The sequence below is a fragment of the Cervus canadensis genome, chromosome 15 (assembly GCF_019320065.1).
Source record: "Cervus canadensis isolate Bull #8, Minnesota chromosome 15, ASM1932006v1, whole genome shotgun sequence".
NCBI lineage: Eukaryota > Metazoa > Chordata > Mammalia > Artiodactyla > Cervidae > Cervus > Cervus canadensis.
This window is the reverse complement of record NC_057400.1, coordinates 65,518,368-65,535,168: the sequence shown is the minus strand read 5'-3', so window position 1 is coordinate 65,535,168 and position 16,801 is coordinate 65,518,368. Positions and strand designations below refer to the sequence as shown.

Sequence of the window (16,801 nt, the reverse complement as noted above, 5' to 3'; positions counted from 1 at the left end):
AAATATCTTTGATAATTAACTATAAACCTTATCTATGTTTTCAGACTGTAAGTGGCATAAAAATAATCCCGATCCCCCCTCCCACCTCCCTCTCCACCCGATCCCTCTGGGTCTTCCCAGTGCACCAGGCCCGAGCACTTGTCTCATGCATCCCACCTGGGCTGGTGATCTGTTTCACCATAGATAGTATAGATGCTGTTCTTTTGAAATATCCCACCCTCACATTCTCCCACAGAGTCCAAAAGTCTGTTCTGTACATCTGTGTCTCTTTTTCTGTTTTGCATATAGGGTTATCATTACCATCTTTCTAAATTCCATATATATGTGTTAGTATGCTGTAATGTTCTTTATCTTTCTGGCTTACTTCACTCTGTATAATGGGCTCCAGTTTCATCCATCTCATTAGAACTGATTCAAATGAATTCTTTTTAATGGCAGAGTAATATTCCATGGTGTATATGTACCACAGCTTCCTTATCCATTCGTCTGCTGATGGGCATCTCGGTTGCTTCCATGTCCTGGCTATTATGCTTACTATGACAGTCCAGTATCTAAAAACATTAACTAGAGGTTGGTTATTTATAATAAAAAAATCAGATTTTCTTAACATTTACAATACAATTAGAATTTCATACACACACACACACAAGTTTTTAAAAAAGAGTACTGAATAAAACATAGTAAAGCTCAGAAAAGAGATGAGCCACATCACCTTATCATTCTAGACATTTTACTCTCCAGAGAATAACCTGACTGATCACTGGCTGAAAGGGGTATTTAACCAACTCATGCTCATATTCTCTGTCTCTGACCTCTTTTTCCCCCTGACCTTTTATGTCTCTCTGGCCATCCAAATAGTGATAAACTGACCTATCCGAAGCTTTTCTGTATAAAACAAATGATTATGCTGAAAAAACCACTTAGTTTCCTAATGTTTATATGAACAAAGTAAAACTGTATATATCAATTTGAATTTCATTAGCTATCATTTAATTAGAATTTAGATTCCATACTTGAAATACAGTAGGTTAAAGACAAATAGCATTCTAACTGGAGTAATTCCAATTATTCTATGCTGTTGCTGCTGCTGCTTCTAAGTCGCATCAGTCGTGTCCGACTCTGTGCGACCCCATAGACGGCAGCCCCCCAGGCTCCCCTGTTCCTGGGATTCTCCAGGCAAGAACACTGGAGTGGGTTGCCATTTCCTTCTCCAATGCATGAAAGTGAAAAATGAAAGTGAAGTCGCTCAGTCGTGTCTGACTATTCGCGGCCCCATGGACTGCAGTCTACCAGGCTCCTCCGTTCACGGGATTTTCCAGGCAAGAGGACTGGAGCGGGGTGCCATTGCCTTCTCCAATTATTCTATGAGATTAAACCAAAAATGACATCACAGGTATCTGTTGCTTCATTCCTCCTTTGTATTTGGAAATAATAATGAAACTTGTAATTGGATTAAGATAATGAGCAGGAGAAGGAATCAGGAAAGGAGGTCATTCTGGTTCCTTTCACTCTACTCCCATTCCTCTGTAGAAATGACCTGTTCTTACAGGCCAAGTAGGCTGTTTGAATTACTTTCATATTTTACATTATTTTAATAAAGATCTATTTTAACCATAGGTATTTTGAATAGCAAACTTAGTTCACCATGAATTATTATTTTTGTAAATGTGTTAGAATGTTTTAAAATAGTTTTTGAGACATTGTTATATTAAAACATAGGTGACTCATGGTTATACTGTAATAATTTAACTTGTTTAATATCTAGAGAAAATAAAAAGAAATTTTATCTTGACATTCAGTATAAGAATAATTTTAATAATAATAAAGACATCATCCTAGTTGCTAAATGGAAAGTCATAACATTATATGATAAATTGTGGTAGTTGATACACATATATTGTTTTTCTTGCAGATTATCTAAAGGATATGACAGAGACAAAAGCAACACTGCAAAAAGGTGACTGTTCACTTGTGTGCTAGTTAGTAGCGTTTACATGGGGTACTTGGAAATTCAATTCTCAGCTTTCTCTGATAAGAGATTCATCATAAGTCCATGTGATTTTTGAAATGGAGTTTTGTTTCAGTGGGTATAATAAAAAAGTAGAAACAACATGCATGATAGTTCATAAGGGAAGACTTAAGCACTGTGTTTACTCATTCTCATGGCGTGTGATGTCTGGTATGAGATCAGTAATAATCCAGAGCCATGCACATGCTATTCTAACATCTCCCAAAGAGTGATGTAGACGTTGCTGTTCTTTCTTTGGTTCTCAGATATCTAATCCTTTGATAACCTCAGCAATGTGTAGCTGTAGCAAGTTTCATTCAGTATTCTGCTGAGTGGATATGCCTTTGAGTTGTCAAAGTCTACATGCAAAAATATGTGGAGATATTTAACAATAAATAATTGCTTCTGTCAACATTATTTAGTGTTTACATATTTTAAATTTGGGGATTTAAATTATTTTACTTACAGTTTTTAACTAAAAATAATTACATTTTGATGAATATGTTGTAACAGGAAAGACATGCTTCTTTTTTTTTCTAGACCTTAATGAAGGTCTAGAAAATGACTGTGCTCAATTACCATTCACAGCATTTACATAGGAATGAGAAAATATTGAACAAGAAGATGAAATTATTTAACTCATAACATGAAAATTAAAGAAAGTAAGCCACCAGGGAAGTCCTAAGACATGAAAGAGCTACACAATTCAAAGTGAATTTTAGTTTTACTGGCTTTGACTTAATTATGTGAGAAAGAGCTGAAAAATTTTACAACTCATTGATAAGATAGTTTATGGTCCAGAATTACAATCAAAATTTATAAAATAAATTCAGCAACAAAGTTTGTACAACCAACATAAGTAAATGTATTTATTTACAAGTTGTAAAATAACTTTCTATAAAAATTGAATTAATTTTTGCAAAAGTGTTCACTACCTCAATTAAATGAAATTCTTCCTCTCTGTAATATCATATTTATAAATAGACTTTTTGTTGATCAAGTAAGAGATGATATCTTTAATATTTAAATGTTAGGTTTTTTTTCAAAAATGTAGAATTAGGAAAAAATTATATGCAGGGAAAATTTACTAGAAAATGATGCTACTTAATTTATATTTAATGATTCAGAATTCATTCTATTTTGATACTACATATGAAAGAGAATAAAGCTATCAGTTCTATTCACGTTTAAAAATGGTCAGATGCTAAAATTAATCAATAATGAAGACCTTTAAACATACTGATTTGAAGTTAACTTTGTCATATGCCTCCTAGCATCACCATCAGAACAATTACAGAGGCATTGGAGATTCTCTACAACGTGCCTTGGGAGAAAGTTTTGCTTCAGACAGTTATCAGGTTTGCAGCTTGAAACAAAAGTTAGTAGTGAGAATCATGGGATCTTGTGGCTTATGGAAGTTGGTGTAGAGCTTAAAGCTTGCATTCTAGGTTTTAACTGAGCATTAATTTAGAGCAAGAATTGTATATACAGATTCAATACAAATATTAAAACTTTATCTGAGGAATGTTGGAATGAATTTCTTAAATTTTAATCATAAATATTTTAAGCTGTAGGCCTAAGCAGAATAATTTTACAAGTATGCAGTATCAACCCCTAAAATAAATTTCTGTCCTACAATGGTGTCTCATATAAATGATAGCAACTTCCAGTTGTATAATTCCTTAATTACATTTCAGCATAATTTGTTACCATTTTCTCATCTTTATAGTCAATATTTTTTAACCTACTCCCTTTTGTTAAGCGTAGAATTCTTGTATTGTTTGTTAATATGATTTAAAGTTTTATAAGAAGTACATACTAAGACCTAAACAAATCAACTTAGTGATCAAATGTATTTTTCTTTCTCTTATAGTAATATTATAAAAGTTTAAGGAAGTAGGATTTTTCCTTATTTCATATATCATACTTAACCAGAAATTTTTACCATGGAAATAATAGTAGCATTCACCTTAAGAAACAAGAGGCAGTAAACAGTGAACAAAATAATCTTCAAATCGGTACTTTGAGAAGTCACAGAAATAGATACTTTACTCTACATTAAAATAGTATGTTTTACTTAATAATTTTTTCATGCAGATTGATTTTTCTACTGTTCTGGAAATCATTAACATTATTAAAAAACATGTTCTTTTTAAAACAAACACTCATTAATATTGTTTCCTTGAGATGGATACAACATGCTTTAAGATGTGAAAATATTGTGCAGTTCATTTTTCCTCTATGGTAATATATAGTTTTAGAATGGACAGGAAATGGGGAAGCTGGAGCTTTTCCCTAAAAATTCAAGCACAATATGTCTTGCAATCATAATAATTTTGAAAATAATTTGAAGCTCTTCTTTCTGCGTATGCATGTAAACAAGGCTTGTAATGTAAACCACAGTGGTACAACTTTTATGACAACTGTGTTTAGCCTGGATTGGAGCTCTATCAAAGAGTGGGTCTTAGGCTTTTTCAAAAGCCTCTCCAATCCCTGAACATGTATTTCCTTTCTGCCTCTGCACTATTGGAGTCATTCCAATGCCTGGAAGAAAAACAAGAGACACAGTGGTGGAGGATGTCATACCTAATACAGATATTAATTTCAGCATAAGAATTTAGGAGCTTCTAAGTATAGCCGTGAAAGCCTCCACCCCCCATCAAAACTTCTCTGTTTATAAAAATTGAAACCATTCATAATGAAGAAACACAGTATACTTTAAAATTAGATTACACACCTGAAAATTATGAAATTTGTGGCTCTTTCCAAATGTGGATGCACATAAGGTTAACAGAAATAAATAAACCAAATTTTTGCCATAATACTTTGCACTTCCAAACCAAGGGTAATCAAACCCCGGTATCTTTTATTTTCTCAATTTATGAAAGAGTTGATAGTTAATGTGCTAATTAACTATGAGAAATTTAGAACTTGAAATTCCAATAGACTCAATGTATGACAGTTGTACATACATTGTTCTAAATGTCAAAGTGGATAAAATATAGTTATGGATAATGTTATATTTTACCTTTTATCTTTATCTTTTCATATGTACTCCTTAAATAACTTCAACTTAACCAGTTGTTTATATTTTTAATTAACATAAATTACTCAAAATAAGAATACTACTTTCTGATGTTTTAATAATTTTTAGAAAAGCCTGATTTCTGCTTTTTGGAAGAAGATGCTGGAATCTGTCGAGGTTATATTACTAGGTATTTTTATAACAATCAATCAAAGCAGTGTGAACGTTTCAAGTATGGTGGGTGCCTCGGGAATCTCAACAACTTTGAATCACTAGAAGAATGCAAGAACACCTGTGAAGACACATGTATGTTTATTTCTCATCTCCTTTTACTTCATTTTACAGGCATTCTTTTAAAAATAAGACATCTTCAAGGATGTTCAGGTTTACCCATTTTGTTGCAGCCATGCAAGTGAAGATCCATTGTATTCACTCTAACTCTGATATAAATTAGTCACTATCTTAATTTTTTTTAAGAAATAGAGAATTAACAAATTTGTGTGTGCTAAATTCTTTGTCGTGTCCAATTCTTTGTGACCCTATGAACTGTAAACCCCAGGCTCCTCTGTCCATGGGATTCTCCAGGGAAGAATACTGGAGTGGGTTGCCATGCCCTCCTCCAAAGGGTCTTCCCAACCAGGGGTCAAACCCGCATCTCTTATGTCTACCGCATTGACAGGTGGGTTCTTTACCAGTAGTGCCACCTGGGAAGCCCTAAGAAATTTATAGTGGAAATTATTTTCCTCAAAAAACATTTTTTTTAGATTAGATTATTTAATTTTCCTTTCTGAGAATACTGTAGTAAAATTTAGGCACAAGAGTAGGACTGCTAAAATCCCTTAGGTTTATAACAATTTGAGGGGAAATGGTTCTTTGGAAACTACCACTGAAGGTCAATTTTATCTATCTATAAAATTAATTAAAGGAGTGACTTAAACATTAACTGTTACCCCCTTTTGTTTTGACAAAGAATATCAAAGATGCTCATGGAAATATTATAAGATATATCTATAGATAGGTTTAAAGATTCACTGTTCACCACTTCCCAGGTGTCTCAGTGGTTAAGAGTCCAATTGCCAATGCAGGAGATGCAGGAGACTCAGGTTTGATCCCCGGGTCAGGAAGATCCCCTGGAAGAGGAAATGGCAACCCACTCCAGTATCTTTGCCTGGAAAAATCCCATGGGCAGAGGAGCCTGGCAGACTTACAGTTCATAGGGTCTCAAAAGTCAGATGTGACTGAGCGAATGAGCATGCAGCACAATTTAACAAAACAATGTAAATAAAATTTCTAGACATTTACTTTTCTAAATACAACTTCCGTGCTTTATGTGTACAGTTATGAGCTTGTGACAATGTCTTCTATTTTAATTGGCTATATATGTTTTCCAGTGAATGATTTTCAGGTAGATGATCATAGAACCCAGGTTGATGCTACGAATAATGCCTCCTTGACTCCCAGGCCTAGCAAGGAACCCAGCATCTTTGGTAAGACTCTGTTTTAATTACTGCCAGAAAAATATTATCATGGTAACAATAGAAGAATGTGTATGAGAACTATGTTTTTTAGAAAATTATACCTCTTGTTCTTTAATAATAGACATGATGAAATACTGAATATTTCAGTATCTATTTCAGTACTTATACTGAATATTTCAGGATTTATATCAGTACTATTATTTCAGAAATAATAGTAGATGAAATACTGAGATTCAAAACTGCTTAAGACCTTTAGTCCCAGAAAAATGATAATTTTCCTAATCTATTTTAAAGTATTCTTTGAAGTAGGTTTTTGATTACATATCACATGAAAACTTTAATGTGATTCTTAACTTTATGCTAAATTTATCTTATAACATAATAGCTAGGGGTTATCAGCTTCAGTGCTTAATTGTAAATGTTTGTGATGGCAGCCTAGAATGATCTTAGATTGAGCCTAGCATTGGCTTAGGTCTCTGGTGTCAGTCACAGGAGAGATTAGGAATTTGGTGACTAACCATCCCTAAGGTTAAGTCACTCCGAGGGAATTTTCTTTTGGAGGTATGCAGAACTCTTTTTCTGGACTCTATCCTGTCAACATATTTGTAGAATTTAAAGAAACATACAGGAAATATGCCCACAAAAATGCAGAACTGTGGAAATTCAGGGAAACATAATCAGACACAGCAAATATCTAGACAGAAACCACCTGAAAAGTTGGAAGTTAATGCAATGAATGTAAGGTCCTTACTAAATTTAAAAAATCACATGTGCTCTTTCAGAAATGGAAGATTTTGCTTAGAAGCAGTCCATATAAAATTGTTAAATGTAAAGTTTGCATTGTTCAGAGTGTTCTGTGACATTAAAATTGCAACCTTAAGGTGAAAAGAGACATACTATCTCCACCCCAGTCATGTGTCAGAAACAAGTGGGGTTCAGAATGTCTTTGAGCATCTTTCTTTACAAAAAAAACAAATAAGCAAGCAAAATTTCTGCCCAGATGGATTTAAGAGACTGTAATACTGACTGATTTATCTAGAATGAGGAATATAGACCTACATTGACCTGATGATGTCTGTGGACTTGTTTCAGCCCTAAATGCAGTACATTAGAAGTCATCAGACTGTGACTTAGAAGGCCTGGAAACTGTAAGATGTGACACCTAAGAGAGAGCATTATATATTCAAGCTCTTGGGGCTTGAAACACCGTCGTGTGAAAGGAGAATTTAATTCTGTACATGCGCACTCAATCATCTCTATTTCAGTCTTCCCTATTCACATACGCCGACATGGTTCTTTATCTCCCTCAACCCAGCCTAAGAATCAGGTTTATTGAATAAAATCTAAAGCACAGATTTCTTTCTGTAAAAGTGTTTCTTTTTAATGTGAGGTCTTCAAAAATGGATGAGTGCCTTAGGGACTAAAGTCCCCAAATCATAGGCACTGACACAGTGTTCCACTAGCACTTGAGATGTCATAAAGGGCAGGCAAAATTTCAGGGGGAGTTAGACATTATGGTATATTATTCAAAACGCTTTCAGGTCCTTAGATTTTATAATTAGAGCAGGGGGTTCAAGACCAAATGAAGTCTACTTTTTAAATACTACTTTGTAATAAAGATAATCATAAGTATCTTTGTATTTCTCATTTTTTATCTGTCAAATTAAGTAATTTCACTGCATTGTTTCTTTATGTCCTTCCAGCCCTGTGTCTTTCAGTGACATTTTATTTTATCCAATTAAATATCCCATGTTGAAAAGCGTGCTAACTCTTATTGCTGTGGAAGATGTGAAAGTTAACAACAAACATATTATTGAATGTAAAGATACATGTGATAAATATATCTACATATGAAATTAATTTTTAATGTGTTTCAATTATTTTTGTTTGGGTTACTTTACTAATTCAAATAGAGATCATTAGTTATTTACCATTAACATGAATAGAGTAGGTTAGGAGATGGTTTTGCCTTGGAGTATAATACTTGATTTTTAGCAGGCATACTAGAAAAACAGAAAGGGTAAAATACAGAAAAATGTGAGAAAATAAATGTTTTAAATACTGTCTGCTAAATGTCCTCCCTAAGTTTTTATGTAGATGCACATTAAAAAGTATATTAAACAAATTAATTATTTTAAAAGCATATCATTAACTAAGGAAGCAGTAATATTAACACCATAAATTTAAAGGGAAATGATGTTAAGAGATTTTTTAAATTTCAAATAATAGACATTTGAGGGATAGTTCTTTCATAGTAACTGCATTTAAAATTAGGGCAAATGGTCTCCCTTTTTGTCTAGAGAACTATTTTATTTTTCGGGGTTTGTATTTGCTTGAAAATCTAAATTCCTCTAGCCATTTTGGCCCCTTACCCTCTTTTCCTGGGAGCATTCTCTTATTCATTTGTTTTGCAGCATTCCTAATAAAACATGAAACAGTGTTGCAATAAGTTCTGTCTGGTGGCTTAAACATGTAAAGGATGACAATGAAGCTCTGCCTCTAATCTCCCTAAGACCTACATGATCCCATGTCTGCTCCATCCAAGATGCGGCAGGTGGAGATGCAGCTGTTCCTTTCCATCATCTGAGACTTAGATGATCCCTCCTCCATCCCATGCAGCAGCAGAGTATAGGAAGGCAATTGTGCCCCCAGCCTTCCAAAACATAGATTATCCCTCCCTCGTCCCTTCAAAAGGCTTTGTGGAGGTCTATAAAAACACTCTTGATATTACAAATCAAAAGGTATTACATCCATCACTGCTTGCAATTATATTAATACATGTTATAATAATTTAAGAAACTACAGTTCTATGTTTACAGTAAAACCTCGTTCAAGGTTTTAGCAAATGTAAAAGGTTCTCTGTAGATGTTAGATTCTTTCGTTTATTTTTGTTTGTTTGTTTTTGTAAGTAGCCAAGTGATTAAAGCTATTTTATATTTGTTGTCATTTTTAAAAACTATGTTTAGGGGAAAAAAACAGAAAGAAATTATTATATATACAAAATGTTGAACATTTTTTCATTAAGATGGTGAACATTTGTAATTTTTTATCTTTTCTCTATTTTTTTTTTTTATTTTCTACTGTGTGGTTTTTTTTTTTTTTCCATTTATTTTTATTGGTTGGAGGCTAATTACTTTACAATATTGTAGTGGTTTTTGCCATGAATTAGCCATGGATTTACATATATTCCCCATCCTGACCCCCCCTCCCACCTCCCTCCCCACCCCATCCCTCTGGATCTTCCCAGTGCACCAGCCCCGAGCACTTGTCTCATGCATCCAACCTGGGCTGGTGATCTGTTTCACCCTTGATAATATACATGTTTTGATGCAGATTCTTTCAAAAAGATGTAAATCCTTTAAGATTTTGATTCAGCATAGAGTGATAGAACATGCCCCATAATACAGATAGAATAGCATTCATTTAAAATGTTGTCATTGAAAACAATCCTTAGGTATTTGAATATTCCAAAAATACAGTGAGGCTGCATTATTATTAAGTGAAATATTTGCAAATAGAATTTTAATGTTTCTCTTTCTGATGATGATAGAAAAATATTTTAGAAATATTGTTGAATGTTACTAGAAAATTATTTGGTAATTTTTAAAATTCCTCTTCTCAACCACAATGTTGCAAATTAGCATGAGAATATGTTTTTTCCACTGAACCTTCTTGACTCAAAATATTTGAATGCTTATTAAGCACAAGTCTTAGTCGCTCAGTCATGTCTGACTCTTTGCAACCCCATGGACTGTAGCCTGCCAGGCTTCTCTCCAGGCAAGACTACTGGAGTGGGTTGTCATTTCCTTCTCCATATTAAGCACAACTGAGGTTTAATTTTCTCCTTTCATTTCTGTATTTCAGTATTAATAGGCTCCTGCGTTGCAAGCAGATTCTTTACTGTCTGAGCCATCAGGAAAGCCCAGTAGGCTACACGGGTGACCTCAAAGATTGAAACATGCTCTTCCTTAAAGAGGTTTTTATAAATGTTTTATAAGCATGCCCCTGTGCACAAGTGAGAGAAAATTATTTGAGTTTGATTTATTGTTCTGAATTATGAGGATCTCCTTGTAGTTACAAGAAATGTATCCTCCATACATGCAGGAGAGAAATAATTCTAATGCAATATCTCTAAATGTATGCAGTTCTGTGTATGACCTTCAGGATGAAAGACTGTCACAACTGCTTCTTGATTTCTTGGTGTGATTGGCACTATAATATAGTGGATAAGAGAAATGACTCTGAGCCTGAAGACTTGGGCTCAAGTCCCATTTCTTCCCTTACCACCTGTGCAACCTTAAAATAATTCTTAACCTCTCTGAACATTACTTTTTCCTACTACAAAATGAGGATGGTAGTAATATAATGCTTACCTCATAGGCTTTATTGTGAGGTGAAATCATTCAATATACATAGTTCGCTTAGGACAGTGTCTGATACCTCTTCAGTGCTACATAAATATGATTCATCATTTTTAACTCATATAAATCAGAGCAATACAAGCCTTAGTTCCCAGGCCTTAGTTTCTCCTCTCTAAAACAACTCTTTGTAAGTTCCCATTTGCAGGAAAAGGTGATATTTCAGCCACTTATAAAATCTCTAATTATTCAGATAAAGTGCTTCAGTACATATGCTATAATAAAATGATAATCAACCTTTAAAAGAGAATTCATAATAGAACTAAATTAATACATATATGGAAACTTTAACAGTTCAAATGTGTTTCCTGGAAACAAATTAAAGAATACTGGTATGAAGTATTGTGGGGCTTTGGGGCAAAAGAATTTTGAGTAATTTTTCTTTACATTTTATAATATTTCCAACTTTATAGATTTTCAGAGTTCTGCCGCCATTTTCCCATTTGAGCATTTGGTAATCACTTTTGATCACTTCTCTCCTAGTCAGTCATTAAATGTTATTACTTTCTCTGATGAAATGTCCATTCTCATCATCTCCATTTTCCATCTTACCTGTTTTGTTCAGACTATCATTCCTTCATGTTTAGATTACCTCAACAATCATATGTCATCCAAACTGGGATGCTAATGAAAGTAGGATGCTAAAAATAATTTATTTATTTACAATATATTAAAAATAGGATCACGATTTTGGCAGATAAATAACATAGTTTTATTTTAAAGCGTATTACAATTTTTGAAAAATCATATATATATTGGAATATGATACACCAAAAAAATAAGTATGATCCAGTGTTAGCTCTGGCAAACCAGAGGTTATAGACCATTCAGTTCAGTTCAGTTCAGTGGTTCAGTCGTGTCTGACTCTTTGTGACCCCATGGACTGCAGCACACCAGGCCTCCCTGTCCATCACCACCTCCCGGAGCTTGCTCAAACTCATGTCCATTGAGTCGGTGATGACATCCAACCATCTCATCCTCTGTCATCCCCTTCTCCTCCTGCCTTCAGTTTTTTCCTCTTCCATAAGGAAGACTTCTTCCTCTCTCTCTCCCTTAGGTTTTTATTTTGATTCATTTAATAATTAAATTATTTGATTTTTGTGTCAGCTCCGACTTACTGACTAGATGGCAAGTTTTTTTAATGGAAGAAACAATGGATTTTGTATTTTGTAGACCCCCCTCCTCCAGTGTTTATCCCACTGTTAGGCACCAGAGAAATGACTTGTATATTTTTATTCATTAATTTTGCAATCCACAGTTACAACACAATGAACAAATGATGGTTAGAAGAATGCTGATCACACTTACCAGGTGTTTTTGAGCATCGTCTGCATTCATGCTCCATGTTCATTCTAAGATTACATACCGTTTTATTCATATGTTAATAATTATGCTTTTGATATTTCTTTAACATTTATATGGCATATGTACAGATGCCTTCCATTCTATACTGTTAATAATGTTTGAATAATGTTTGGATATTTATATAGTTAGAGTTAATACATTCCTTTCCATATATCTCTTTGGTAAATGTCTAAGTAGCAAAGAAAAACTGTTTTCAAGTATTCATATTGGTTCTGAATCTTTTGAGTAGACCTGACTCATTCATGAAAAAGGTGAGTTATCCTGCTTCTCATAGCTGTATATCAACTGTAAATAGCTGTCTTGGGACTACCCCAGTTATATGATATTTTGGAAAAAAAAAACTCTGAATATATTTCAAAAGACTATTGCCAACCCAGTCTGATACTTGTTGTCTGACTGAGAAAAGGAACGTCTCTATACCTGACCTAGTCCCATGTTGCTTCCTGGCAGCCTTCAGTCAAGGGAGAGTGACTGGATGGTATTCTGAAGGCCATTTGGTACCTGGAACTCTGTCTCTTTTCTGACTGTATTCACTGTATGACATAGTGCCAGATTCCATATATATATTTGTGGGGAAAAATGGGTAGAAAAGAAACACATACACACACAGATCTTTTAAAATTTTTTAGTTCTCATTAGCCTTCTGGAAGAGGTATTACACTCACAAATTGCCTGCTTGACACCAAACATCATTACTGATATAGTCAATTTAATATTTGAAAGATAATTTTGTCACCTATTTGGCCTCCTGTTGAAAATATGATTATATAAAGAAAAATATTACAACCATAGACACTTTTTGGAAAGAAAATAATCCACATCAGTAAAGAGTTATGCACTTATCTGTATACCACAGTTAATCACTAAACACTGTCAACAACTCTCAAAAACCCCAATCAACAACTCATATCCATAGTCCCAAAGAAATATCTTATTTTTCATATGGTGTTCTCAGACCAAACGACACAGAAACTTCCCTCATAATCTAAACATGTCTACTTGATGAATCTGGTGCCATTGAGCTGGCTTTACAAAAACAGATAAAAACCTGTGGTAAGTATCCATCAGACCTTCTACTTCCTGGTAGGAGCGCTGGTGATAAACAAAAATGTAGCGCTTCATCTCTGCCAAGATGGCTGCCATCCAAACACAGTCACCCTAGGTGACCACTGACTACTTTTTGCTAATCCTTTTCTTCCTGGCCCATCTCTGGTTTTAACAAGGATTAGGTTTTTTGTCATAAGATTTTGTTGTAAGATTCCTCCAGAGAAGTGTTACAGATGCCTTTAAAAGAGAAAATTCACAGACCCCCATTTTGTGAATATTAATTTTATATGAACAAGTAAAATGGCAGGAACAAACTTCTCAGGCATGTGACCATTATATAACTCTCAATCAAGCTTCAGTTCAGTCACTCAGTCATGTCTGACTCTTTGCGAGCCCATGGACTGCAGCTCACCAGGCCTCCCTGTCCATCACCAACTCCCGGAGCTTGCTCATGTCCATCATGTTGGTGATGCCATCCAACCATCTCATCCTTTGTTGTCCCCTTCTCCTCCTGCCCCCAATCCTTCCCAGCATCAGTGTCTTTTCAAATGAGTCATTTCTTTGCATCAAGTGGCCAAAGTATTGGAGTTTCAGCTTCAGCATCAGTCCTTTCAATGAATATTCAGGACTGATCTCCTTTAGGATGGACTGGTTGGAACTCCTTGCAGTCCAAGGGACTCTCAAGAGTCTTCTCTACACCACAGTTCAAAAACATCAATTATTCAGCACTCAGCTTCTTTATAGTCCAACTCTCACATCCATACATGACTACTGGAAAAACCATAGCCTTGACTAGATGGACCTTTGTTGGCAAAATAATGTCTCTGCTTTTTAATATGCTGTCTAGGTTGGTCATAACTTTTATTCTAAGGAGCAAGTGTCTTTTAATTACATGGCTGCAGTCACCATCTGCAGTGATTTTGGAGCCCAAAAAGGTAAAGGCTGTCACTGTTTCCATTGTTTGCCCATTCATTTGCCATGAAGTAATGGGACCAGATGCCTTGATCTTAGTTCTCTGAATGTTGAGTTTTAAGTCAACTTTTTTCACTCTCCTCTTTCACTTTCATCAGGAGGCTCTTTAGTTCTTCTTCACTTTCTGCCATAAGGATGATGTCATCTGTGTATCTGAGGTTATTGATATTTCTCCTGGCAGTCTTGATTCCAGCTTGTGCTTCCTCCAGCCCAGCACTTCTCATGATGTACTCTGGATATAAGTTAAATAAACAGGATGACAGTATACAGCCTTGATGTACTTCTTTCCTGATTTGGTACCAGTCTATTGTTCCATGTCTAGTTCTAACTAACTGTTGCTCCTTGACCTGCATACAGATGTCTCAGGAGGCAGATTAGGTGGTCTGATATTCCCATCTCTTGAAGAATTTTCCACAGTTTGTTGTGATCCACACAGTCAAAGCCTTTGGTGTAGTCAATAAAGCAAGAGTAGATGTTTTTCTGGAACTCTCTTGCTTTTTTGATGATCCAGTGGATGTTGGCAATTTGATCTCTGGTTCCTCTGCCTTTTCTAAATCCAGCTTGAACATCTGGAATTTCATTCACAAATAAATACAGTACAAACAACAAATAAATTGATAATGATAGTAAATAATAAAACTAATAAATTAATAATACTAATTGGTATATTTAATGGCACATGTTTTTTGCTAATAGAGAAAAATCTCTATAACATGATTTTGGTATGGACTGCTATAGGACAAGTTAGGAATGAGAGAACAGATTAGAAAATCTTGTGTTATTCTATGTTGTGTGTAATTCTTTTACTGCCCTTTTTCTATTTGAATGCTGGACAATCTTTACATGAATGAACTTGAAAAGCATTGATATAACATGTGTGGTGTAGGGAAATCTCAACTTTATCTTTCCTAGGGACACAGCAGAATGAGCTTTCTAGTTTATCACTTATTAATTCTATTAAATAAATCTGGCTGACTACTGCAGATATGGTCAGAGAGGGCATACAACCCTAAAACTTTGGTCTATTTCTAGAATCTGCCCAGGTTGAACATCACAACTCAATAATTCTTGCCCTTCAAATATTTGAGCTTTCTGTATGCTGTTTGACTCAGACTGTTACTTCCAAAACTTTTCAGCCTTCTTGTTTGATAAACCTGTTTTGTTAGGTATCTTTCTTCTGTTCAGACTTATTAAATTCCAACTCCACTCATATAACTGAGGGTGAGAAGCATCTAAGATACTCTGAACCTGGGTTTCAAAGAAGACAGACTTTGAGATTCAAATATAAAGGGGAACTTGACTACTTTCATTTTACCTGATAATAATTAAAATATCTTTGCTCAATTATTTTTATTTTCTAGTTAGTTTTTAGAGTTTTTGTATGATATATCATAGCCATTAAGTGCATTGGCTTTACGGGCAGAAATATGTGGGTTTAAATTCCAGCTCTGCTATTTGCAGACTCTGTCTCTGGCCTTGAAAAATATTATACCACTCTCAGCTTCAAGTTCCTCATTTGTTATACATGAAGAGTAATATCTCATAAAATTTTTGGTAAATACTGTGATGATTTAACTCAGTATTTAGCACAAATAACTCAAAGGTATTAATATTCAAGTTTTTTATGATAATGATATCAGTGATTATCCAGTGTCAACAGAGGTTTATAGTGGGAAAAAAAATAAAACAATCAGAGGTATCATTTGTATACCTTTTATTACATTTGCATTTCATTTTATAATAATTTTAATACAACTAAAGTATGTAACCTTGATTTGAAGTTTCTTCATTTAATATACTTAATACTATGCTTACCTGAAATAACATAAAGTATTTGTAAACTTTAAAATAAAATTTTAAATTTTAAAATACCAATATATGGTTTATGTCTTTGGGTCTTATTTCTAATCAGAGGAATATCAAACCTGTGTTCCAAACTTAATCTTATGACTTGAGGTACGGATTTGTTATACTTCTAAATTTTGGTTCAGTTCAACATACTGAGTGCCTTCTATATGAGGCTTTGTCATGCAGACTGGGAGTCTAATAATTGTAAACAGAAGGTGGTTTTGTCCTTTATTGGCATGCCTGGGAAATAAGGGCATATGTAGATGTTTTCAGTGTCTACTATATGCTCAGACAGAGACCTGAACAAGGTTCAGTTCAGTTCAGTTCAGTCGCTCAGTCGTGTCCGACTCTTTGTGACCCCATGAATCGCAGCATGCCAGGCCTCCCTGTCCATCACCAACTCCCGGAGTTTACTCAAACTCATGCCCATCGAGTCGGTGATGCCATCCAGCCATCTCATCCTCTGTCATCCCCTTCTCCTCCTGCCCCCAGTCACTCCCAGCATCAGAGTCTTTTCCAACGAGTCAACTCTTCGCATGAGGTGGCCAAAGTAGTGAACAAGGTTAAAGGAGGACAAAGTCTTGATGTTGTACTTCCCCTGAAGAACGGAAAAATTAAAACTTTGTCTTCTCAAAACTTG

The 16,801-nt window shown here is 34.7% G+C and overlaps 1 protein-coding gene across 2 annotated transcripts in view; it reads left to right on the top strand.

Annotated features, from left to right (window-relative positions):
• Window positions 1-16,801, top strand: part of TFPI (tissue factor pathway inhibitor) — an 85,446-nt gene that overhangs the window by 58,415 nt on the left and 10,230 nt on the right. For both annotated transcript variants that reach the window (XM_043488132.1, XM_043488131.1), the window contains 3 exons: window positions 1,913-1,957; window positions 5,163-5,339; window positions 6,425-6,520. In XM_043488132.1, coding sequence (XP_043344067.1) covers window positions 1,913-1,957; window positions 5,163-5,339; window positions 6,425-6,520 — 318 coding nt within the window. The remainder of the gene's footprint in view (window positions 1-1,912; window positions 1,958-5,162; window positions 5,340-6,424; window positions 6,521-16,801) is intronic.